This window comes from Girardinichthys multiradiatus, chromosome 23, assembly GCF_021462225.1.
Source record: "Girardinichthys multiradiatus isolate DD_20200921_A chromosome 23, DD_fGirMul_XY1, whole genome shotgun sequence".
In the NCBI taxonomy this organism is placed as follows: Eukaryota; Metazoa; Chordata; class Actinopteri; order Cyprinodontiformes; family Goodeidae; genus Girardinichthys; species Girardinichthys multiradiatus.
The window spans coordinates 27,714,548-27,738,936 of NC_061815.1; the positions used below are offsets into that span (position 1 = coordinate 27,714,548).

At 40.1% G+C, this 24,389-nt stretch overlaps 2 protein-coding genes and 1 long non-coding RNA gene across 3 annotated transcripts; all 3 read right to left on the reverse strand.

Annotated features, from left to right (window-relative positions):
- Positions 1 to 528: 528 nt before the first annotated feature.
- Positions 529 to 5,876, reverse strand: LOC124860675 (oocyte zinc finger protein XlCOF8.4-like). The gene is made up of 4 exons (XM_047354178.1): positions 5,046 to 5,876; positions 3,251 to 3,351; positions 3,098 to 3,173; positions 529 to 2,481 (listed from the first exon to the last, which is right to left on the reverse strand). Exons 1-4 carry the CDS (start codon positions 5,344 to 5,346, stop codon positions 1,721 to 1,723), a joined length of 1,239 nt encoding a protein of 412 aa, XP_047210134.1. The 5' UTR covers positions 5,347 to 5,876; the 3' UTR covers positions 529 to 1,720.
- Positions 5,877 to 10,974: 5,098 nt separating this feature from the next.
- Positions 10,975 to 14,500, reverse strand: smtnl1 (smoothelin-like 1). The gene is made up of 5 exons (XM_047353903.1): positions 14,279 to 14,500; positions 12,157 to 12,749; positions 11,953 to 12,067; positions 11,690 to 11,841; positions 10,975 to 11,539 (listed from the first exon to the last, which is right to left on the reverse strand). The coding sequence occupies exons 1-5, from the start codon at positions 14,339 to 14,341 to the stop codon at positions 11,206 to 11,208; spliced, it is 1,257 nt and encodes a 418-aa protein (XP_047209859.1). The 5' UTR covers positions 14,342 to 14,500; the 3' UTR covers positions 10,975 to 11,205.
- A 1,027-nt stretch (positions 14,501 to 15,527) lies between these two features.
- Positions 15,528 to 16,787, reverse strand: LOC124859766. Its single transcript, XR_007036179.1, has 4 exons — positions 16,731 to 16,787; positions 16,219 to 16,542; positions 15,652 to 16,147; positions 15,528 to 15,585 (listed from the first exon to the last, which is right to left on the reverse strand). It is a non-coding gene; the product is annotated as an uncharacterized LOC124859766 (long non-coding RNA).
- Between the last annotated feature and the right edge of the window lie 7,602 nt (positions 16,788 to 24,389).

The window sequence follows — 24,389 nt, forward strand, 5'->3', positions numbered from 1 at the left end:
CCTATATTTCTGTATGGTATTATATAATATCTTATCTTAAACATCATATTTTAGACTTGAAAACATGTCTGTGTGTAATTAATCTATACAATGTGTTTCATTTAGTGATGGAGTTACTGTAATAAATTAATATTCTTATTTATTGAATATGACTGTTAATAAAGCTGGTATAGACATACCCTAAATATTTACAGCTGTATTTGGACTAAAAGATGGTTCTACAAACTGATGACTCAGGGTGTCTGTATGCATATGCACAGCACATTTTTCAAATTTCTAATTGAGATTTGTTTTTCAAAAGATTGTTTCACTTAAAAATAAAACTGCTAAATAATTATCCCTAGTCCAACCAAAACATTATGTACCTAAATAGAATACAGTCCTGTAGTAATCCAAAATCTTTACAGTCATGATTCACATAGTGGAAAGAGGAACAATGCAAGGAATTTCCCCCAGTTTTCTTGAACTCCCCCCCATCCTCATTTTGTTTCAGAATGTTTGGACAAATAGTGCTGCCCTCTGGCCGTGCAAAGTGGAACATTTTTAATTCGTGATGGAATAAAGAGACATTCTAACAAAAGGTAATCTAAAAAAAGTCTGAAAATATCTGGAAGATACAAAACCTGGGAAATTAAGCAACAACAGTGGAGCTGTTTATAAATGAAAATAACATTTTTTCATAAACAATAGAACATTTCCTGGCAATACTGCCTTCTTCCTCTGTCTATTTTTACTATCAATTATGCAATGTAAGAAAACTGCTTAATACATGTTGAAGGATCCTATTTGACTCACCTAACCCTCCCATGTTTTAAAGGCCAATAACCAGAACAGTTATCCTTTTTAAAGGCTAGTACTGTTTCATGTTCTACTCTTGATTAAATAAATTCTGAAAAGAAAAACAAATGTCTCCAAACTACACTATATTGCCAAAAGTATTTGTCTGTCTACTTGTACATGAACTTTATTGACATCCTATTCTTAACCTATAAGGTCTTGTTTGTTGATGGACCCATAGTTGCAAACAATAACAACTTTAACTGTTCTGTAAACATCTTCCACAAGGATTAGGAGTGTGTTTATAATTAGATAAGAAAACAAGAATTCTAATTCATCCCAAAGGTGTTCAAAAAGGTTGAGGTCAGGACTCTTTGCAGGCCAGTCAATTTTCTCCACACCAAACTTTATACACCTGCAGCCATGGAAGTGATTGTAACATCCCAATTTATTGATTGGCTGGATGTGGCCCAATACTTTTGGCAATATAGTGTATGTTGAAAAGTTCCAAATAGTCAGTTTAAATGTACATAAAATACTAAACTGTTTTTTAGTGTTCATTTTACAGACTTTCCTGAATCAAAATGAATAACAATGCTCTCACATTAAAAAAAAAAAAAAAAAAGGCAGATAAATATTTCTGGTAGGGTACATCCTTCAGTTTTCCTATTTCACCAATAAATGCTCCTTGACAAGATGTTTTTGAGAATGTAGAATAATCTTGTCCTGACCTGAAATATATTCAGGTCACACATCAAACATGGAAATGGTACTTTCTGACACAACACTGCTGTGCGTTTCCAGGAAGTTGTAAAAGAAAACAAAATTCTACATCCTGATAAATACATTTCCATAAAAACGTACATTTCAGAAAGAAGCAACAGCACCACACTGAAAGGTGTAAATGCTGTGTTAACCCAGTTAGTCTTGTATTTAATTAGGATTAGAGCCCTTCATGTATATTGTGCGTGATCATGTGTCTGCGCAGGTTGCTGGGATTGTTGAAGTTGGCTGTGCACTGATTGCATGAGTATGGCTTTTCTCCAGAATGGGTCCTCAGGTGGATCTTCAGGCTGCCATTTTGCGTGAAGCGTTTTCCACACTGCGAGCAGGCGTACGGCTTCTCGCCGGTGTGAATTCGCATGTGGATGGCCAGCGTGGTCTTGTTCGCGAAAGTCTTGCTGCACAAGGAGCAAGGCATAGGCGACTCGCCGGTGTGACCGGCACGGTGAACAATGAGGTCCTCGCGACTGTGGAATCGCTCGCCGCAGAAGCCACAGTCCAGGGGTTTGTTGATCGGGCTGGGGAGGACATTCTGCTGTTGGGAGAACTGGCTGATGTGGTTGGGCTGTCCGTTTGCCCCAGCTCCAGGGGACTTAAATGCTTGGTGCCCTGCTGTTAAAGCCCTCTGAGTGGAAGGATCCCTTTCAAGTTGGACATTTCTCACCACTTCAGTATTGTTCTCCTGCATCACTCCTATTGATGCTCGGGCATCCGAGCTGTGGTCAGACAGAGAGCTCAAAACCTGAAGTTCAGAGGCAGAGAAGAGGATGTCACTGCCCTCCTGCAGAGGCGCTTCTCCTCCGCTGTGAACACTCACGATTCTCAGCTCCTTGTTATTATCCATCATGCAGGAGGAGCCAGATGAGTCTAAGTGCCGATTTCCTGCAACCTGCATGCAATCATCTCCGGAGTTATCCTCACCTGAAAAAGAAACAAATCGTAGAATATTCAACTAAAACACACTGACAGGAGGGGGAAGACTTTCACCATGAGCAATGGGTTATGTTTAGGGATGCATGGTATGTCAGCAATAACATCGGTATCAGATGATGTTAGTCTTTTTTTTATATTGGATTCGGTACAGATACTATAAGTAAAACTGGGCTGATATTAATAACCCAAATTTATTACTATATTGTTGCTGTTTGTGTATGTGTTTCTGAAGGGGGAGGGTCGGGTCGGGGTTGGGCCATTTGGTTTTTGTTAGGGCATGTGACAGTTTATAGGGATGCAGTCAAGGACTATAGGGCGTTTATCTGAAGCAGACAAGCAATGTCAGCGGTGTGGTCACTTTTTCACAGTGTTGAAAGGGTAGTGAGATATATATGATATATAATTTCGGTAAATATCGGTTATCGGCCATAACAGCGATATTAAGATCGGATATCGATATCTGCCCCAATTTTGGTATCGGTGCATCCCTAGTCATGTTGAAAATTAATAAACTAATTTGGACAACAATGTTTATTAGCTTCACTTTTATCGTTATGTTGCCCACAAAACAGAAGAGGAAACAATGCCGGTGAAGCTGACTCACCAATGACTGACCCAGATCCTATAACATCGTCCTCATCTTTAATCAGAATGACCTCTGGACTGTCCACATCAGCACACTGAAAAACAAGGATGCACAAGCCTGAGCGAATCAAAACTTCAAACAGACTGACAAGAATTTAAAAACTAAATTCACCTGCAATTGGATAGTGGAGAATGAAGTCTTGCCTTGGGATTGAGCAGAGGTGGAAGCAGCTTCAACAACATCTTTTTCAGTGCCTGCTGGCTTTATGAACACTGAAGAGAACAAGTATACAGACAGATAAATGGCACTGATACCAAGAATAGCTCTAAATGCTTTCTGCAAACAATGCATTACTACAGAAAATAAAAATATTTATCAAATATAAGAAAAATAGGTCAGAATATTTTTTAGGTCCTAATTAGGGCTGCACCATATATTCCAAATTTACCAACACTGTGTGCAATACCACTATTACAAAGTACTGCTGGGGCTGCAGTAAATATTTGTTAACAATTTAAGTACCAAGCATTCACACTTTCTAGGGTAGTGATATATAGTTTATAAAGCTTAATGTTTAATGCAGCATAAAATGCTTTTGAAGTTAAAGTGGTGGTTAGGTGGTAAGGTTATTAAGACACTACCTGATATATTGTATTTATATTTGTTATTTGCAATGAACCCAAGGCAGAAATACATTGAAAATGTTTAGTATTTGATTATTTATCACAGGTCATATTCCCATTTGTGACATTCACCAACACGGTTTCCTAATATCGTGCAGCCATAGTCATGATAAAGCTGTGGAGGCATAAAGTTCAAAATTAAAAGTTCAGTTAGAGCCAGGCATGAGCTTGTATGAAGCTATTTCAAGGTACTAAAAAGCTTTGAAACAGACAAATTTTGTCATCTATATATATATATAGATCTATATATATATATATAGATCTATATATATATATATATATAGTTATATATGTAGATATATATAGATAGTACAGTTCTTGGTCCTTGTCTTTATGCTGAAATCGTTATTATACTGAGCGATATCGTACAGCAATATCATGCTGGCCAGTCTCTAGTCACAAATAATTTAGTTTTTCAGGTAAATAAATTATGGAATTAATCACAAAATAAATGTCACAAATTGTGCACAGATCCTTTAACATACCTATAAAATGTGGAAATTGTTGTGCCCTATTGGACAATATTTTACTTAAACCATGAGGGTAAATAGCAGATAAAATGCATCTCTTCACATAAATGAGTAATTTATGAAACTAGGTATGTGAAATAAAATATCAGTTATCAAGCCTGGACATACACTGTATTCCATTAATCTCGGAAGTCGGAACTGGGAAGTCAAGAGTTTTCGTCATCCCCGAGTTGTAGCATTCTAGTATGCTGTTTGTTTTTGTTCGTATTGCTAGCAACTGTAACAGCAGACTTAAAACAATAACAATGAGAAAAACACTGTTCTACACAGTATTTCCTGCATATTAACAGCGTTGAAACATCTCGTCTTATAAACAATGAAAAGTAGCATGTGTACGACTGACGAAATGCTTCATAAATAATAAGGAACTGCTAAAAACAGCCAAAGTAAGAACGTTTTACTGCTATTGATGCGAGTAGCAACCATCTTGAATGCGGAAGTCGAGAATAGTTTTGTTGCCCTGACTTTCGGACTCGTAATTCCAACTTTCTGGGGCATGCCAGTTGAAATGTCCTACTTGCAGCCAGAAAGTACGTCAGAGTACTTTCAAGTACGAATAGAACTCATCAATAGATAGCAGGGGGGGATGTTAGGCCTGGTCTTGGACTGCAATTGGGCCCCCCAAATCAGATTCTGATTGAGGCCCCATACAATCTTTGGCCGGCCCTGCTGGTACCAAGTATTGCTCGCCACGAGGGGCGCCTGTTTTCCGGTACGCGAGTAAAAGCAGCGCTTATGAAATTGGGTCGTTACCCTGCGGTTTTGGCCGAGGTTTGGTTATATTCCCCCTAAAGGCGGAGAAGCGGCTCGCCGGTCGGTTCGTCCTGATTTGGAGCTTCAGGGAGAACAGCTCACTTCTCATCACCTTCATCCTCGTCCTCAGGTTTTCGTTTTCATTCTGGCTCTGGCTCAGATGCAGCTGCAGAGACTCGGAGTTCTCCGAGAAGAGCTGGACGATCTCCGCTACAGCAGCTTTCACCAACACGTTCATGATGGACAGAAGCTGCGACTCCATGTTCCGGCACCCGAGCGCCGCTGGCATGTCTAAGGACATGTTTTAATGGGAAATGCGTTGGAAAACAACACTACACGGTCGGTAGCTGTGCGTCTTAGCCCTGAAAACGAGACTACACAATGGTCGTCCTTCCTGGTAGTAAGAGGGCGATTACCGTAACTCAGAGAGCAGAAGCACCTCATTATTGTAAACCTCATGGATCAGTGAAAACTCTGAAAAACGTTGTCCGACCTGCATACAGAAATTATGCTGAGTGTGCACAGTAGCGGTTCTTGGATGAATGGGGCCCGGTGTATATGGAGGACCGATCCTGACAAAATTCAAAATAAAAGCAGAAATATATATATTTTGTATTTCCTTTTCCTTACACATGCCTTTGTTCTTTTTACGTTTCCTCATCTCTCTTTTTTGTTTACTGTATGCATTTCTGCATCATTATGCAAATCAGGAGGGCTGCCTTCTTCTCTCCAGCTCCTCTCCTATTGGTCAATATACAGGAAGGAGGAGGAGCCATATGCAGGCCGAGGGTGTGTCCCAATTCAGGTGCTGGATCCTTCCAAGTCCGTACTTGTGGGCCAATTACGTCACAGCGCGGTGCGGAAGGTCTGTCAAGTGCGGCCGACAAATGTGTCCTTTTGCCCAATTTGAAGGATGAGTTGTGAGTATCCTTCGCGGTCCATCTTTTCCCATGATTCATTGCGGGTCGAAGCGGTTTGGTCAAACGGGCAGCCATGGCGGACCACAGTGGCAAAGCTGTGAGTAAACTGAAAAATTACACTTTCTGTGACACAAATGAACATTTACAATGTTTTTAGTGCGGGAATATAACTGTAGACGTGAAAAATCTGCTTGATTCATCAAGACATCGCTTAATTTCAAAAAGTGCTCCGACGTGTTCGGAGTTTTCCGCTCCCACCGTAGTAACTCTTTGCAGGCCCCCAAAAAAGTGGGACAATATGAAAAGGAAATATAACTTCTCATGTCACACACAAATAAAAAATATTTCTAAAAGTCTTATTGGTTTCTCTGTTTAGTCAACTTTTTTTATTCCCTCTAATTTTAGGATTGTAAGTATCCAGGGTCAGGAGAGGGAGTCAGTGAAAAGCCCACTGCTGCTACTTGGCCCTGGTTTGTCCTTATGGATGAGGTATTGGGACAAAGGTCTTCCACAACACCTCCTGTCCTAATTGCCTTCATCCCTGAGGACACCCCAGGGCCAAGCGGAGCGGTGGGCAACCAGATGGAGAAGGAAGACAGTGAGCCAGCAGGAAGGGGTCAGAAAAGAAAGAGGGACAGAGATGATGGAGTTGATCAGGGAGGACATGAGGGCACAGAGAATGGACAGACTGTTTTCCAAAGAATGGCACCAAAATAAGGTGCTACATAAGAAATAAATAAATACGTTTTGTTCAGATAGTTTCTTAAAGTTTTAAACTGTTCTAATAAATTTCAAAATTGTTTTTGTCACCAATGTGTTTTATTTCCATTTGACCTAACAATACATCAACTTCATTTAAATTTCTAAACACAAAGTTTATTTCGAAAATTACAAATTGCATTTTAAACAGAATATGGAAAAACACAACATTCAAACAGATCAAGATTACAAGACAAAAGGTATAAAATAAAACTATGTACAAGTATTTACAATGGCGACAGCAGGATCAACTTGAGTGACCGGTTCCTGAAACACCTCTTCAACAGAACAAAAAGGCTTTCTGAACAGAAAGTCTGGCGGTGTTGCTAAATCTCTCGCAAGGTCAGAGACATGGATGGGATGCTGCAACTGAGACCTGTGGTTTGTCTTTCTGGATGGTGAGTGAAGCATCACACAGGTGGTCTGCAGATGTTTGTGATGCCTCTTTCCGCTGTCCACGTCATCAAGTTTAAAGGCCTGGCTGGACCACATCACTTACATGTAATCAGAAATATGCAGAATTAGAAGATGGTGCTCACATAATATTCAAATGGGGGTTGTGCTCACAGCCCAACACCGTGCAGGACGCTTGGCATTTGCCAGACAACACCAGGATTGGCAAATTGGCCACTGGCGCCCTGTGCTCTTCACTGATGAAAGCAGGTTCACACTGAGCACATGTGACAGAGTCTGGAGACACCGTGGAGAGCGATCTGCTGCCTGCAACATCCTTCAGCATGACTGGTTTGGCAGTGGGTCAGTAATGGTGTGGGGTGGCCTTTCTTTGGAGGGCCGCATGGCCCTCCATGTGCTCGCCAGAGGTAGCCTGACTGCCATTAGGTACCGAGATGAGATCCTCAGACACCTTGTGAGACCATATGCTGGTGCGGTTGGTCCTGGGTTCCTCCTAATGGAGGACAATGCTAGACCTCATGTGGCTGGAGTGTTTCAGCGGTTCATGCAAGATGAAGATATTGAAGCTATGGACTGGCCCGTCCGTTCCCCAGAGCTGAATCCGATTGAGCACATCTGGGACATCATGTCTCTGGATGCTTTAGTCCAGGTCTGGGAGGAGATCCCTCAGGAGAACATCCGCCATCTCATCAGGAGCCCAGGCATTGTAGGGAGGTCATACAGACACATGGAGGCCACACACAATACTGAGCCTCATTTTGACTTGTTTTAAGGACATTACATCAAAGTTGGATCAGCCTGTAGTGTGTTTTTCCACTTTAATTTTGTGTGTGACTCCAAATCCAGGCCTTCATTGGTTAATAAATTTGATTTCCATTGATGATTTTTGTTTCAACTTTGTACAGAACTAAGTATTCAATGAGAATATTTCTTTCAGATCTAGGACGTGTTATTTGAGTGTTCCCTTTATTTTTTTGAGCAGTGTACAGGTCCTTCTCAAAATATTAGCATATTGTGATAAAGTTCATTATTTTCCATAATGTCATGATGAAAATTTAACATTCATATATTTTAGATTCATTGCACACTAACTGAAATATTTCAGGTCTTTTATTGTCTTAATACGGATGATTGTGGCATACAGCTCATGAAAACCCAAAATTCCCATCTCACAAAATTAGCATATCATTAAAAGGGTCTCTAAACGAGCTATGAACCTAATCATCTGAATCAACAAGTTAACTCTAAACACCTGCAAAAGATTCCTGAGGCCTTTAAAACTCCCAGCCTGGTTCATCACTCAAAACCCCAATCATGGGTAAGACTGCCGACCTGACTGCTGTCCAGAAGGCCACTATTGACACCCTCAAGCAAGAGGGTAAGACACAGAAAGAAATTTCTGAACGAATAGGCTGTTCCCAGAGTGCTGTATCAAGGCACCTCAGTGGGAAGTCTGTGGGAAGGAAAAAGTGTGGCAGAAAACGCTGCACAATGAGAAGAGGTGACCGGACCCTGAGGAAGATTGTGGAGAAGGGCCGATTCCAGATCTTGGGGGACCTGCAGAAGCAGTGGACTGAGTCTGGAGTAGAAACATCCAGAGCCACCGTGCACAGGCGTGTGCAGGAAATGGGCTACAGGGGCCGCATTCCCCAGGTCAAGCCACTTTTGAACCAGAAACAGCGGCAGAAGCACCTGACCTGGGCTACAGAGAAGCAGCACTGGACTGTTGCTCAGTGGTCCAAAGTACTTTTTTTGGATGAAAGCAAATTCTGCATGTCATTCGGAAATCAAGGTGCCAGAGTCTGGAGGAAGACTGGGGAGAAGGAAATGCCAAAATGCCAGAAGTCCAGTGTCAAGTACCCACAGTCAGTGATGGTCTGGGGTGCCGTGTCAGCTGCTGGTGTTGGTCCACTGTGTTTTATCAAGGGCAGGGTCAATGCAGCTGGCTATCAGGAGATTTTGGAGCACTTCATGCTTCCATCTGCTGAAAAGCTTTATGGAGATGAAGATTTCATTTTTCAGCACGACCTGGCACCTGCTCACAGTACCAAAACCACTGGTAAATGGTTTACTGACCATGGTATCACTGTGCTCAATTGGCCTGCCAACTCTCCTGACCTGAACCCCATAGAGAATCTGTGGGATATTGTGAAGAGAACGTTGAGAGACTCAAGACCCAACACTCTGGATGAGCTAAAGGCCGCTATCGAAGCATCCTGGGCCTCCATAAGACCTCAGCAGTGCCACAGGCTGATTGCCTCCATGCCACGCCGCATTGAAGCAGTCATTTCTGCAAAAGGATTCCCGACCAAGTATTGAGTGCATAACTGTACATGATTATTTGAAGGTTGACGTTTTTTGTATTAAAAACACTTTTCTTTTATTGGTCGTATGAAATATGCTAATTTTGTGAGATAGGAATTTTGGGTTTTCATGAGCTGTATGCCAAAATCATCCGTATTATGACAATAAAAGACCTGAAATATTTCAGTTAGTGTGCAATGAATCTAAAATATATGAATGTTAATTTTTCATCATGACATTATGGAAAATAATGAACTTTATCACAATATGCTAATATTTTGAGAAGGACCTGTATATACACTTCACAGGGCACACCTGGGAAGTGTATATAGATTTCATACCATTTCAGGTGACTACCTCTTGAAGCTCAACAGAATTTCAAGAGTGTGTGGAGCAGTAATCAAAGCAAAAGGTGGCTACTTTGAAGAACCTGGAATATAAGACATATTTTCAGTTGTTTCACACTTTTTTGTTCAGTATATAATTCCACATGTATTAATTCATAGTTTTGATGCCTTCAGTGTGAAGCTACAATATCCATAGTCATGAAAATAAAGAAAACTCTTTGAATGAGAAGGTGTGTCCAAACCTTTGGTCTGTACTGTACATTTCTTGATGAATGTCTAAGGAAAAGGAAAAACAAAATATATGTATTTCTGCTTTTATTTTTAATTTGGTCAGGATCGGTCCTCCAAAGGTGCAAGCCCTTTCTCATGCTCTCCTTTTTGTTTTCATAAATGGGTTTCAGCGATCACATTTTTTAATTATCAGCCTATATTTAGTGTAAATGAAATTAGTCCAGATATGACCAATCTATAAACTGTGTTAATGTTTGATTTTAAGCCTTAAACTCAATTAGGACCCCCTTCCTAATGGCTTGCGTTCTGTGTGGAGTTTGTTTGCTGTTGGGTAACAGATGCTGTCCTATCCTTCATTGTGGTGAACGCCAGCTTGCTGTTTTCCTCCTGTGTGTGTTTGTGGTCCTGGTTCATTTGGAGAGTTGTGAATGTGTAAAGCAAACTGATTCACAAAAAAACAACAACAAAGGTCTCATTCTGTTTCAAGTGACCCAAAACAGACTGCAATGCAGTGCAGGTAAACGGCACCAAAACAAATACACGTGTAGGCATAGTCTAGTAAGATAGCTGGGAGAGAGGATTTGTTGTCAGACATGGAGAAAGGGAGAGGTAAAATCTCATAGAAATATGGGCAGTTAAAAATATATCAATGAAGTTGAACTGATTAGCACAGAATATGAGGCTCCTTAATATGAAGAATAGGTGTCATTGTTGGCATTCTCAGTGCCAAATGCAGTAGAGGAGAGAAATACATAATTCATAGTCTAACTTGTTTGGTTGTTGGTTCATAAACAGCATGAGTTTGTATATGCTGAAAAAGCCTTTATGTTACAGTTATAGTGTATTTGTTTGCTTAGTTTAAAAAAAAAATAAAAACATTTTTTTTTTTTAAATAGTTTGTTCACATTATGAAATCGACCATTATATCTGTTCCACACAATGATTTCTCTTTTGTGTAATACTTTCCTTTTACTATTTATTTTTATTTATTGACACACATTTATGTGAAGAATTTATCTTCTGCTTTTGGAGTGTGCTCAAAACAAAAAGTGATAAATACAGCACTGAGTGAAAATAACAAAAACAAATCTCCTTATATTTAGAACATTAAGCAACACTAAACTAAGTTGCCATCAACAATAATTTTTGGTCTTTTCAGTCTTTTGTGTTGTCTGCAGACTTGTTCTAGGTCTCTACCTCAGCTAAAACTCCCTCAGCATCTTCATCCTGACACTTCATTGAACAATCTTCTTCATTTCCGTTTGTTTCTTTGCCCTCTTCTTGTTTCTCCTCTTGGTTCTCCATCTTCTCACAGTCAGCACATGATTCCTCTCCCGCTGCATCATTGCCTTCCTCTTTCTGGCTTTCAGTCTTCTCTTTGTCCTTCCTTTCTTTCTCTATTTTGGAGAGGCTGTGGCAGAGGGACTGCACGTATGTGAACACACACATCGGGTCTGGGTGGTTGCCCATCATGATCATGTCAGCCACTTCCAGCAGAGGGCAGCAGTCAGCCAGCGACCTGGAGGATGGGGGCAAAAGAGAGAGATCTGATGAGACACAAAGGTCAGTAAAGCATTGTTGTTTCAACAGATTTTCATGGCAACACAAATGCTTCGAATTAAATGTGGCATTTAATTGTTGATATGTTTGATATAAAACAAGTCTTTACTCTGCTATTTGGAAGGCCAAAGTGAAGTTTTCCTCCCTCTTCTCTGGCTTCAGTGAGCTGTAGTCAAAAGCATCAGGAAAGAAGCGATGGATAAGAGCACAGAACGCCAGCCCATCACTCCAGGACGACGAGAAGTTTTCAATGTTTACACCCTACAGGAATCAAAGAACAGTACCGGTCATGTCTTCTTTTCTACATTTCTTGGCAGTGAGAATAAAAATTGAATCTGGAAGTTTTTAATAGGTTGAACATGATGAAATTGCCTCATATTTGCGTGTCTTGTTGTGGCACCACTGAAGAATCTTCTGTTTGATCGAAGCTCCAGTTGCAGCAGCCGTAGAAGACTTCTGAATTTTGAAATTGCGAGCTATCGGTGTCCTACAAACAAGAAAAGAACACAGTTTCCCTAACCTTTGTGAAGTCATATTTTAATGTAAAGGTTTATTCATCTTTAGGTTTTTACTCACTCTGGTGCACCTTGTTGAAACTTGGCAATAATATCATTTCTATTGGACGCTCTAATTGAGCGCGCAGAGGGTCTTGGTCGGGAGATAGAGGAAGAGGGAAGGCCACCCTTTCTTTTAGCCTTCACTTGTTTTTCTGTATCCTTTACCTTTCCTTTGTCAATTACCTCTTTATTCACCTTGTTTGCATGTTTGTCCTGCTCAGTTTCTTTTGGTTCATTGTTTTTCACATCTTCTCCTTGATTATCTGTCTTTCCCCCCTCCCCTTCCTTGTCCTTGATCTCCTCCTGGACGGTCCCATTTTCTGGATTCTGTATCTCATCCACCTGCTCTTTTTTCTTGACTCCGTCTTCCACATCTTCTTTCTTATCTTGTTTCTCTGCTGTCATTACAGTGTCCTTCACATCATCAACAGCTGATTCTGTCTCTTTATCTGGTTCAGCCTCTTCAACAGGCTTTTGCATCTTGTTTGTATCTTCAGCTTTATCTTTATCTTGTGCTTTTTCTGCCTGCTCGCTCTCTGTGACATCAGTTACCCTCTGACATTCTGGTGTGTCCACTGAGTCTTTACACTCATCCAGCCCTGGCTCATCTGGCTGGACAACCACAGAAACAATAGTAAACTATACGTGAGTGAATGTCATTAATGAATCTCTAAGGTCATAAAAAATACAATTTGATTTAAACAATAGAGGCTGCAGAACTTTAAATTTATGGTGAATTTGGTGAATCCAGAAAAGGTCAGAATTATGCATGTAGATTCAAATATATACATACAACCCTAAAATATTTGGAGAAATTAACGATTTTATGTTGCTGAGAATCCACACACTTTATACTCATCAAGTTTCTGACTGAATATTTGAGCACTTGTCTTGGTGGAATTGGTAGAACCCATCTTAATGGGGTTTTATCTGGCACCATCCCAGTTTTAAGCATAGCCCACAAATTTTCAGTATGGTTATTGGTCTGCTGATTTTCTTCTAAAAAACAGTCCAGATGTGTGTTTGGGATCATTCTTCTGTTTGACACCCAACTGGATCAATGTTTTAATGTTAATTTTAGATAAATTTGAAGAATCTGGTAGTAGTCCTTCCTATTCATTACTATTTACTTTGTGCAGTGACAAAGTATCACAGGCACTGGGTAGCCACATATTTCAGCTGATCTTGATGGGTTCTATTTTGGAGAAGGTGCTTCTTTCCTAGCTGGCACCCTGGTGTTTTTCAGCTTGCTTGACCAGTTAGGTTCCTACTTCTTTTTGAATATCATAACCAAATGTATTTCCTCTGAGGGTTGCATTATGGGTCAGATGTATGAAACTCTGACACTCTTTCTACTTTATCTGTCAAATTGTGTTATCTTTGGTATTTTTCATGGATCTAGTAAAAGAAATTAAATCAAACTGTGTTACGACAGGCTGAAAGTAAAGTTTTCAAAAGTTCCATGTAAAATTATGTTTGATATATAGTTGTTTATTGCTTAACTTTAGGAGCCTTTTTCAAAGAATAAAAAAAGGATAAGACAAGCCTTTTGCAAACAACTGTGCACAAAGAGATTTAACACTTTATACAATTGAAATGCAGAAAAACTCATACTTTCACTAGATTCAAACATAAAATAGGGTTACATTTTTGTTGAATAATCTTTTATAGTATATAATCACTCTATGCAGCACTCTGGTCTTTGCGAGACACTGAAATGGTTTTAGAAGACTTTATAATATACACCTATATTGCTCTAAATAAAAGTACACATTTAGCCGCGGTCATGATTTTAGAACCTAAAAAATTCATCACAAGTTGTATTTTACTGTTCTTTTCCCTGTGTTATTCCTTGTTAATGACCTCCGGCAGTAACAGCCACCCCGGGTCAGTTATCTCAGGACTGAGTCATCAGCAGGAATAGGAAGCTCCAAGGAGTGAGCATGCTCACTGTGCATCACTCTGTATAACGTATGAGTCATTTTTCAGTTAGAAGTAAGAACAGGTGTAACATATGTAGCCAAAATAACGGATCCACAACACCCGCTAAGGCCACAAATGTACAGGGTCTATAATGATAATCACTGAGTTTGTATTATGTAGACCGTTAAGATACAATTTACAAGTGAAAAATAACAGACCTGGTTGTTGGTGTCTGACTGGCAGCTTATTTCTGTCCCCTGGTTTGGTGATTCGCCATCCATGATGTCCAAATTAAGAGTTTGATTGATGTTCTTTTCCTCTAATTTAATTGTAAAAGTTTAAATCTTCAGGACTTCTTTCACATCTCAGTTTTTGCCTCTTACCCTCACAGGAACACTGCTCAATTGAACATGCGTTCCTGTGTTTGTGGTTATCCACCTTCACCCCCCCCCCCCCCCCCCAGCTTTGTGAGGATTCCTATGCTTCTTTATCTGACCTTTTGAACATGTGTTCCCAAAAATAGAGCTGTAGTGGCATAGGCCCAGTGCTACAGGCCTGACAGCTGCCTCTGCTGTGGAAACCACAAATGTACACACCGATCCAAGTGGCAGCCTAAGATCCATTTAATGCACAAGTTTTCTTTAATAAATGTGCTGCCTTGGTGCTTTTAGTTCTGTATTGACAGTGTGTAAATTTGTCCCATTAAAGTATACTTCAACATTAGTTGACAAACATGTCAAGGTTGGCACATTGCAAATTAACCTATAAGGAATCAGAAATCCTTAGATACATTTTGTTCAGTCAGCAAAACACTGAAATGCCTGTGACATTTGGAAGGTCTGCTTTTTGAGCTGAACTTTCTAAAGCATCAAATCTTTAGCATAGAAACTAATTGAAGTGTTTAATTACTGCTTTGTCAGGTCTTGCATACATGGTTTCCATTGAAGCTTTGACTCCATTAGCACCTTAACCGTTGATACTTTTCATGTTGCCAATGCAGAATGAATGGGCCAAGTCAACTAAATGCCAATTGAGTGTAGAAAAGTTTGAGAAAAAGGCTGCCAGAATTAGAGTTTGAGAGAAGTGCAATGAACTGGCCAGCCATTGACCTACTTTAATCCTCATTTGACCTTGTTTGATTTGCAGTAGACATCAAGTCTTTGAAACAAACCTTTCTAAATGTACCATATACACTGGACCTTTTAGATCTGAAAACATTGTGAGGGTTGTTGCAGAAAATGGCAATTTGTGAGCAGACAAGCATACCACCCCTTTTAGTAAAGGGTCACAGCAGCATGCAGCAAGCCAGGAAAGTTCATCTTTTGGCAGCACCATTTAGTTTTTCACCTCTGGTTTAAGTGCTCGTCTTCAAGCCCAGCTTGCCACCTTAAACCAGCTAAGAGATGCCTTTATTCAGGTGGCATTTAAACAACATGTACAACTTTGCAATCCAAATGATGCAACATATTAAGATGTCTTGGGAAAGGTTTATTAAAAGACTGGGATATCCTCAAGAATTCTCCATCTAAAAAGAAAAGAGAATTCATTCAAGGTCAAGATGAAATAATTTTAAGTGAAAGTCCTTACCCACCTTTGTCATATTCAGATTTAGGACTTCTTATGGGCATGTGGGAAGATTTTCTGCTGTCCAGTTCCAGGGTTCTGGAGTGTGTCAGGAGCATCAGAACCATGTTCTTTCAGATGGTGGATGGTCTGGTAGTAGTCTTTGCCCTTCTCGTGTTATTTGCTGAAGGTAGTGTAGGTGCCAGGAGGGTACAGGCCATACAGAAGCCTGTTGTCAAAATCAGGGTAAGGGAAGGGGAAAGGGTAAGGAAGGGGGTAGCCCCACACACCAGGACTTAGAACTACAGGTCAAAAACCCTGAGCAGGCCCCATAGCTGGATAACCAAACTCCTCTGTCTGCTGATGGAAGTTCCCAAGTTCAGCTTCCTTCACATTAGAAGTCTCCCCAGACTGGAGGGCAGGTGCAGGGGGTGGGAGAGGAGGGCCAAAGGCACTAGAACTCTGGCTTTGGGTGTCAGTTGATGCTTCCTCAAAGGCTTGAGGAGCAATTTTTCACTTTGCATCTGGAGGGGGTGGAAATATGTTAAATTCTCTTCATACATTTCAAAGTTGACTGAACCATTTTTGAGGCTACCTGGGAGGGAAGACTGAGCTGCTCCAGTCTGTTGAGAGCCACCATCATATCCTGGCATAAAGGAACCAGCACTATAATATCCTGCTGGCATAGGAACAGTACCAGTAGAGTAACCAGCTTCAGGCATGGAGCTCACACCAACAACCACTGGTCCTGTATGCACAAACTGGGGGGGACTGCGTTCTTGCTTGAAAACACCAGTAGGAGCCCTATAGGACACAGGGGCAGTCTGGCCAGCAGCTACTCTTCTGTGAGAGGCGACATTATCCCCTGTATTGGTGCCACTTGTGCTCTGGTGTGGGGATTTTGAACCTAGGAGAACAACTAGTTAAGTAAAGAGATTTTAGTTAAGCATGTCATTTTAAAGTAGACACCATACCCTTGACAGAAACACCATGAGCATCCAGAACCAGCAAGGTAAAGAGGAAACCCCTGAACATATATTTTAAAAACATTTATATCAACAATTGATATTTAACAGCCAAAACATCATAAAAATAAACATGCCATACCCCAGAAGGACCTGAAAAGTTATCATGTTGAAGACCAGCAGTGGAGAAGTGCACCATTGATGGTTATAAATCTTGCCAGAGACCAGCTCTGACCAATCCGAGCTTAACAAGATAACACACAGCTGGTGAAGAGTGGCACTCTTTTTGGCTTTGGAAAAGTATGATGTTGTCAAAGTTCCTATATAGACTCTTCAAATTTAACAAAGTAGAAAAATCTGTTGAGTGCAGATAAAGTGTTGATAAAAAGGTTGCTGTTCCTTTCATACAGCATCAGACCTTAAAACAACCTCTCACTGACATGACTTAGAAATTTGTTCAGAAATCCCTATCACAATGTATGCATATTTTCATAGTTAGATTTTTGATACATCCAATAGATATGGTGTACAAATTACATGGTCCATATTTTAATAATCATCTTTATTGGTCATTGCACATGTACATTACAACAAAAGTTGTCCTCTACATTTAACCCATCCCTTATAGGGAGCAGTGGGCTGCCATTGTGTGGCACCCATGAAGCATTCTGGGGCTAAGGATCTGGCCCAGGGACCCAGAGTGGCAATCTGTGGGATACGAGCCTGGCCCCTTATGTCCCCTCCAGAACACCAACCTCCTGTTCTAACCACTAGGCCATTGATGTGCACAGTGGCGAAGTTGTTAATGCTGTTGTTTTGCACCAAGAGGGTTCTGCATTTAAATCCAAGCCTGGGGTATTTCTGCATGGGGTTTGCATGCATGTGTGTGTTCTCTCCAGGTACTACAGGTCCTTCTCAAAAAATTAGCATATTGTGATAAAGTTCATTATTTTCTATAATGTAATGATGAAAATTTAACATTCATATATTTTAGATTCATTGCACACTAACTGAAATATTTCAGGTCTTTTATTGTCTTAATACGGATGATTTTGGCATACAGCTCATGAAAACCCAAAATTCCTATCTCACAAAATTAGCATATTTCATCCGACCAATAAAAGAAAAGTGTTTTTAATACAAAAAACGTCAACCTTCAAATAATCATGTACAGTTATGCACTCAATACTTGGTCGGGAATCCTTTTGCAGAAATGACTGCTTCAATGCAGCGTGGCATGGAGGCAATCAGCCTGTGGCACTGCTGAGGTCTTATGGAGGCCCAGGATGCTTCGATAGCGGCCTTTAGCTCATCCAGAGTGTTGGGTCTTGAGTCTCTCAACGTTCTCTTCACAATATCCCACAGATTCTCTATGGGGTTCAGGTCAGGAGAGTTGGCAGGCCAATTGAGCACAGTGATACCATGGTCAGTAAACCATTTACCAGTGGTTTTGGCACTGTGAGCAGGTGCCAGGTCGTGCTGAAAAACGAAATCTTCATCTCCATAAAGCTTTTCAGCAGATGGAAGCATGAAGTGCTCCAAAATCTCCTGATAGCTAGCTGCATTGACCCTGCCCTTGATAAAACACAGTGGACCAACACCAGCAGCTGACACGGCACCCCAGACCATCACTGACTGTGGGTACTTGACACTGGACTTCTGGCATTTTGGCATTTCCTTCTCCCCAGTCTTCCTCCAGACTCTGGCACATTGATTTCTGAATGACATGCAGAATTTGCTTTCATCCGAAAAAAGTACTTTGGACCACTGAGCAACAGTCCAGTGCTGCTTCTCTGTAGCCCAGGTCTGGGGAATGCGGCACCTGTAGCCCATTTCCTGCACACGCCTGTGCACGGTGGCTCTGGATGTTTCTACTCCAGACTCAGTCCACTGCTTCCGCAGGTCCCCCAAGGTCTGGAATCGGCCCTTCTCCACAATCTTCCTCAGGGTCCGGTCACCTCTTCTCGTTGTGCAGCGTTTTCTGCCACACTTTTTCCTTCCCACAGACTTCCCACTGAAGTGCCTTGATACAGCACTCTGGGAACAGCCTATTCGTTCACAAATTTCTTTCTGTGTCTTACCCTCTTGCTTGAGGGTGTCAATAGTGGCCTTCTGGACAGCAGTCAGGTCGGCAGTCTTACCCATGATTGGGGTTTTGAGTGATGAACCAGGCTGGGAGTTTTAAAGGCCTCAGGAATCTTTTGCAGGTGTTTAGAGTTAACTCGTTGATTCAGATGATTAGGTTCATAGCTCGTTTAGAGACCCTTTTAATGATATGCTAATTTTGTGAGATAGGAATTTTGGGTTTTCATGAGCTGTATGCCACAATCATCTGTATTAAGACAATAAAAGACCTGAAATATTTCAGTTAGTGTGCAATGAATCTAAAATATATGAATGTTAAATTTTCATCATGACATTATAGAAAATAATGAACTTTATCACAATATGCTAATTTTTTGAGAAGGACCTGTATGTCCTCCTCCTGCAGTTCAAAAATAGGCATGATGGGTTTATTAATCTCTCTAAATTGCCCTTGGGGTTAAGAAGGAGACAAACTACCTGACTTTCAGAGTCATCACAGAACAAAGACAACCGTGTTTTTTGTTTCACGACTGCAAGCCTGGGGATCATATAATTAACTCTGCTGCTGAGTGATCACAGACTCCAGGGTTTTTTAGACAAACTAAATCCAACTGAGCCCATCAATGCCTCATGAAAACTCAGGCTAGGATGACAATTTAAAGAGGAAACAAACATAACAGTTGTTGCTATTACACTAAATTGTTACTTGCCAAATGCCACAAACCAAGAAGACGACACTGAGAAAAAACAAAGAAACATGGACAGCAATCAGTTTATTGCCGCTTTTGTTTGCACAGTTTTAAAAAAGCAAGGGGAAAAAAACTGATTTTGGTGAATTCATGGAAGGGCCAATATTTGTATTCTGTAAGCTAGAGACTGCAGAAAAAGTTCAAGATAAGTCAATGAAATGTCAGAAGGAAACATTACTGTACCTTTGCCTGGGCTAACAGATATTCTGATTTACAATAACATCAATGTAACAGATTATGGTTTAGATAAAAATGAACAGTTTGATTAACATACACATGTTGTGATTATAAATCTGAGAATATCAGTTAATATTTAATATTAATATTTTATCAAATAATATTTCGGTCTGTTAAGGGTTGTCCTGTGAATACCAGCCCAGTAAGGCGATGGTATTAGGACAAAATAGAAAGGTGTGAGACGAGCTCTGACATTATTGAACAGCATAAACTCTCCACACACATGGAATGAATTCACACAATTTCTTAAAATACAAGAATTTATTAACAAAAATAAGTCAACTCAAAGTCAAACATATTTCAATCAACAAACACTTTACTATGCTAAAACAATCCAACTAAACTACCAAGCATAATTAAAGAATAACGAAGACTAATGGACTATGTAAAATATAAACAAGTGGATTAAAGATGATTGAAAATCATGACAAAAAGAGTGATGCAACATTACCATGAAATGTTTATGTTTGAGAACCAAGGATTATCTTGAAGAATCTGGAGGTGAAGTTAAGTTAGTCTTGGAACCAACTTAGACAATAATCAGCAAACATTTAGACAACCATTCACAATGCAAGATCAGATAAAATATAATTTTAATCACATAATATTTTAAAGAATGATCTTCTGAATAAAACCAACCTTCTGGATGACCATTTCTCAACGATGTCTCATTAGCTGCCTTTATTTATTGAAATAATATTTAAAGACATATTTTTAAAGGAAATGGTAAAATGTTTAAGGGAATATTTTGGAAAAGAGCCAAATCTTTCTGGGGAAATAGGGCTTAATGGTGTTTACTTAGTTATCAGATTTAGTAAAATGATGTTAGGGACACATTATTTACTGGATTGAAAACTAAACCTTTCTGGGTAAATATTATTTGGCAGCAAGCACATGTCCTTAGCTGTTAGCAGTTGAAGCTAACAAAGGAGGCTAATAGCTTAGCACCAGAATCAAACACACACCTTTAAAAATATTGTCAATAAAATGGTTAAAATACATGAGCGTGGACGGCGCGTTATGAACAATCTTCTGTTTAAAATCACCCTTCAAGTAAAGTTTGTCTTAACTTTAAAAACATACAAACAAAGAACACAAAACTGAACATGTGTGCTGCAGATAAGTCTGCTAGCACCAAGATAGCTGAGCTCAACCCAAATAAAACCAAATTTCATAAAATGAAAAACGTTTAGATCATTTCAATCTAAATCCTTCTCTATTATTCTGCCAAAACCTAACCTCTTATGAACGTGTTGAGGAGTTGTCCAGCGACGATGAAGTTTGAAGAAACGTCCACAGTCAACAAACGGTTAGCTTCCATCTAACCTCCGGAGCAGTGGGTGAAAGACGGCTCGTTCTGTCCGCTGACCAACTGCACATTACCGTAACCACGGTGATGCGGGGCCGTTGTCCTTCCTTCAGACTCGGCTTGTAGAGACCGCATCTCTGCAGGAAACTCTGGAACACGGTTTGCTTCTGCAGGCCTCAGAGAAAAAGTAAATGTTTAGTTGGTCCGTTAAGAAGCAAGAAAATGGTGCCACATCATATACAAGTCAAGTCAAGTTTATTTATATAGCGCTTTTCAGCAACAAGGCACTCAACATGAGGAAAAACATTACAATGATACAGAAAATCAAATTCAATTCAGTTTTATTTATATAGCGCCAATTCACAACACATGTTGTCTCAAGGCACTTCACAACAGTCAGGTACATACATTCTAATTAATCCTAACCATTGAACAGTGCAGTCAAAGTTAGTTATTTATTCAAATTGGATAAAAAGTTTTTCTGTCTAAGGAAACCCAGCAGATTGCATCGAGTCAGAGACTTGTAGCATTCACTCCTCCTGGATGAGCATGTAGAGACAGTGGACAGTCACTGGCGTTGACTTTGCAGCAATCCCTCATACTGAGCATGCATGTAGCGACAGTGGAGAGGAAAAACTCCCTTTTAACAGGAAGAAACCTCCAGCCAAACCAGGCTCAGTGTGAGCGGCCATCTGCCACGACCGACTGGGAGTTTGAGAGAACAGAGCAGAGACACAAAGAAAACACAGAAGCACTGATCCAGGAGTACTTTCTATGGGAAGGAAAAGTAAATGTTAATGGATGTAGCTCCTTTAGTCGTTTCACCTAGAAAGAAAGAACAGATAAACTCTGAGCCAGTTTTCAAGGTTAAAGTCTGAAAGAGAGCACATACAGTTAGTCACAGTAAAAGTTCAGTCAATTCCCATGTGTAGGAGAGAAAAAGGGTTAAACACTAAAAGACAGGGCCATGTGGATCATCGGTAGAGGAGAGAATTAAGTTGTTGCCAGCAGATGCTCGGACGATGCACCTCTCCAGAAAGGTGTCACAGGTAGACACAGAGTCAGGCCAGGTGTAGCTTCTAGGAAGAGAAAAGAGAGAACAAGGTTAAAAGCTTAAATAACAGCAAATAATGCAAAATTGGAGAGTAGTGTGAGAATGTAGTGAAGAGGGTGAAAGTGGTCATTATGTACTCCAGCAGCCTAAGCGTATAGCAGCATAACTACACAGATAGTTTCAGTTCAGATTATTTAGTTAAACGGTGCTTATTTACAACAATGTCGCCTCAAGGAACCCCACAAAGGGTCCCACTGATGGTCATTGTTATACTAAAAACCACAATGATTGGGATACCTCCCTCTGTCAGACTGATTATAACCATTGGAAAAGAGAAGGGGTCATACAGGTAGCAGAAATGGAAGGTGTGTTTGCACCTCAACCATAACTGAGCCGGTTTAGGCTAAACCTGACTCCCCCTTACTCCAACCAACAGGGAGGGAAGAAGACGGAGGTAAAAAATAAGGAAGATAGGTCAGGATAACCTAAGCCACTCTAACTATAAGCTTTATCAAAAAGGAAAGTTTTAAGCCTAGCCTTAAAAGTAGACAGGGTGTCTGCCTCATGGACTAAAACTGGGAGCTGGTTCCACAGGAGAGGAGCCTGATAACTAAAGGATCTGCCTCCCATTCTACTTCTAGAGACTCTAGGAACCACCAGTAAACCTGCAGTCTTGAGAACGAAGTGCCCTGTTAGGAACATATGGAACAATCAGATCTCTGATGTATGATGGAGCTAGATCATTAAGGGCTTTATATGTGAGGAGGATCATTTTAAATTCTATTCTGGATTTAACAGGGAGCCAATGAAGGGAGGCTAAAATAGGAGAAATATGATCTCTCTTTTTAATTTTCATCAGAACTCTTGCTGCAGCATTCTGAATCAGCTGAAGGCTTTTAACTGCATTTTGTGGACATCCTGATAGTAAAAAATTACAATAGTCCAGCCTTGAAGTAACAAATGCATGGACTAGTTTTTCAGTGTCACTCCTGGATAGGATATTTCTAATTTTGTCAATGTTCCGGGGGTGAAAGAAGGAAATCCTAGAAACCTGTTTAATATGGGATTTAAATGATATGTCCTGGTCAAAAATAACACCAAGGTTTTTTACTTTATTACTGGAGGTCAATTTAGTGCCATCCAGGTTAAGTGATTGACTAAGTAGTTTCTTTTTTAAAGACTCCGGTCCTAAGATGACAACTTCTGTCTTGTCTGAATTTAGAAGCAAAAAATTTAAAGTCATCCAAGTTTTTATATCTTCAAGACATGCTTGTAGTCTATCTAACTGGTTGGGTTCATCAGGATTTATGGATAAGTAAAGCTGAGTATCATCAGCGTAACAGTGAAAATTTATCCTATGCTGCCTGATAATTTGACCTATTGGAAGCATATATATAGTAAAGAGAATTGGCCCAAGTACTGAACCCTGTGGTACTCCACAATTAACCCCGGAGTTTAAAAGTGATTTATCATTTACATGAACAAACTGGAATCTGTCAGACAGATAATATTTAAACCAGCCTAGCGGTGTTCCCCTGATCCCTACAGCATATTCCAGCCTTTTTAAGAGAATATTATGGTCGACTGTATCAACTGCAGCACTGAGATCTAACAGAACCAGAACAGACACAAGTCCATTATCTGAGGCCATAAGAATATCAGTAGTGACTTTCAGCAGAGCTATTTCAGTGCTATGATGAGCTCTGAAACCTGACTGAAACTCTTCAAACAGGTCATTGCTGTGTAAATGCTCACACATTTGATTAGCAACTATTTTCTCAAGAATTTTAGATAAGAATGGAAGATTGGATATGGGTCTGTAATTTTTCAAGTCATTTCGATCAAGCGAAGGTTTCTTAAGTAAAGGTTTAATTACAGCTACCTTATAAGCCTGTGGTACATATCCATTTACTAAGGATAGATTAATCATATCTAAAATGGGGCTGGTAATGAGGGAACACTTCCTTAAATAATTTGGTTGGGATTGGGTCTAACATACAAGTTGAAGGTTTAGATGAAGCTAAAATTTCTGATAACTCAGGAAGCTTCACAGGATCAAAAGAGTCCAAACACAGATCAGGTTCTGCAGTTATTTCCAATGTTGTCTCACTTGCTGAGGATGAAGTAATCATCTTCGGGAGTATGTCAAAGATTTAGTTTTTAATAGAATCAATTTTATTTAAGAAGAATCCCATAAAGTCATGACTGCTAAGAGCTAAGGGAATGGATGGCTCAACAGAGCTATGACTCTGTGTAAAATCAAACACAGAAAAACAAATCTAATGGCATTAATAATTCTTGGGAGTTTACTGGTATGAGGCAGATGTGGTCCCATCATTCAAATAAGCTGGGTCACTGGTATAAAAC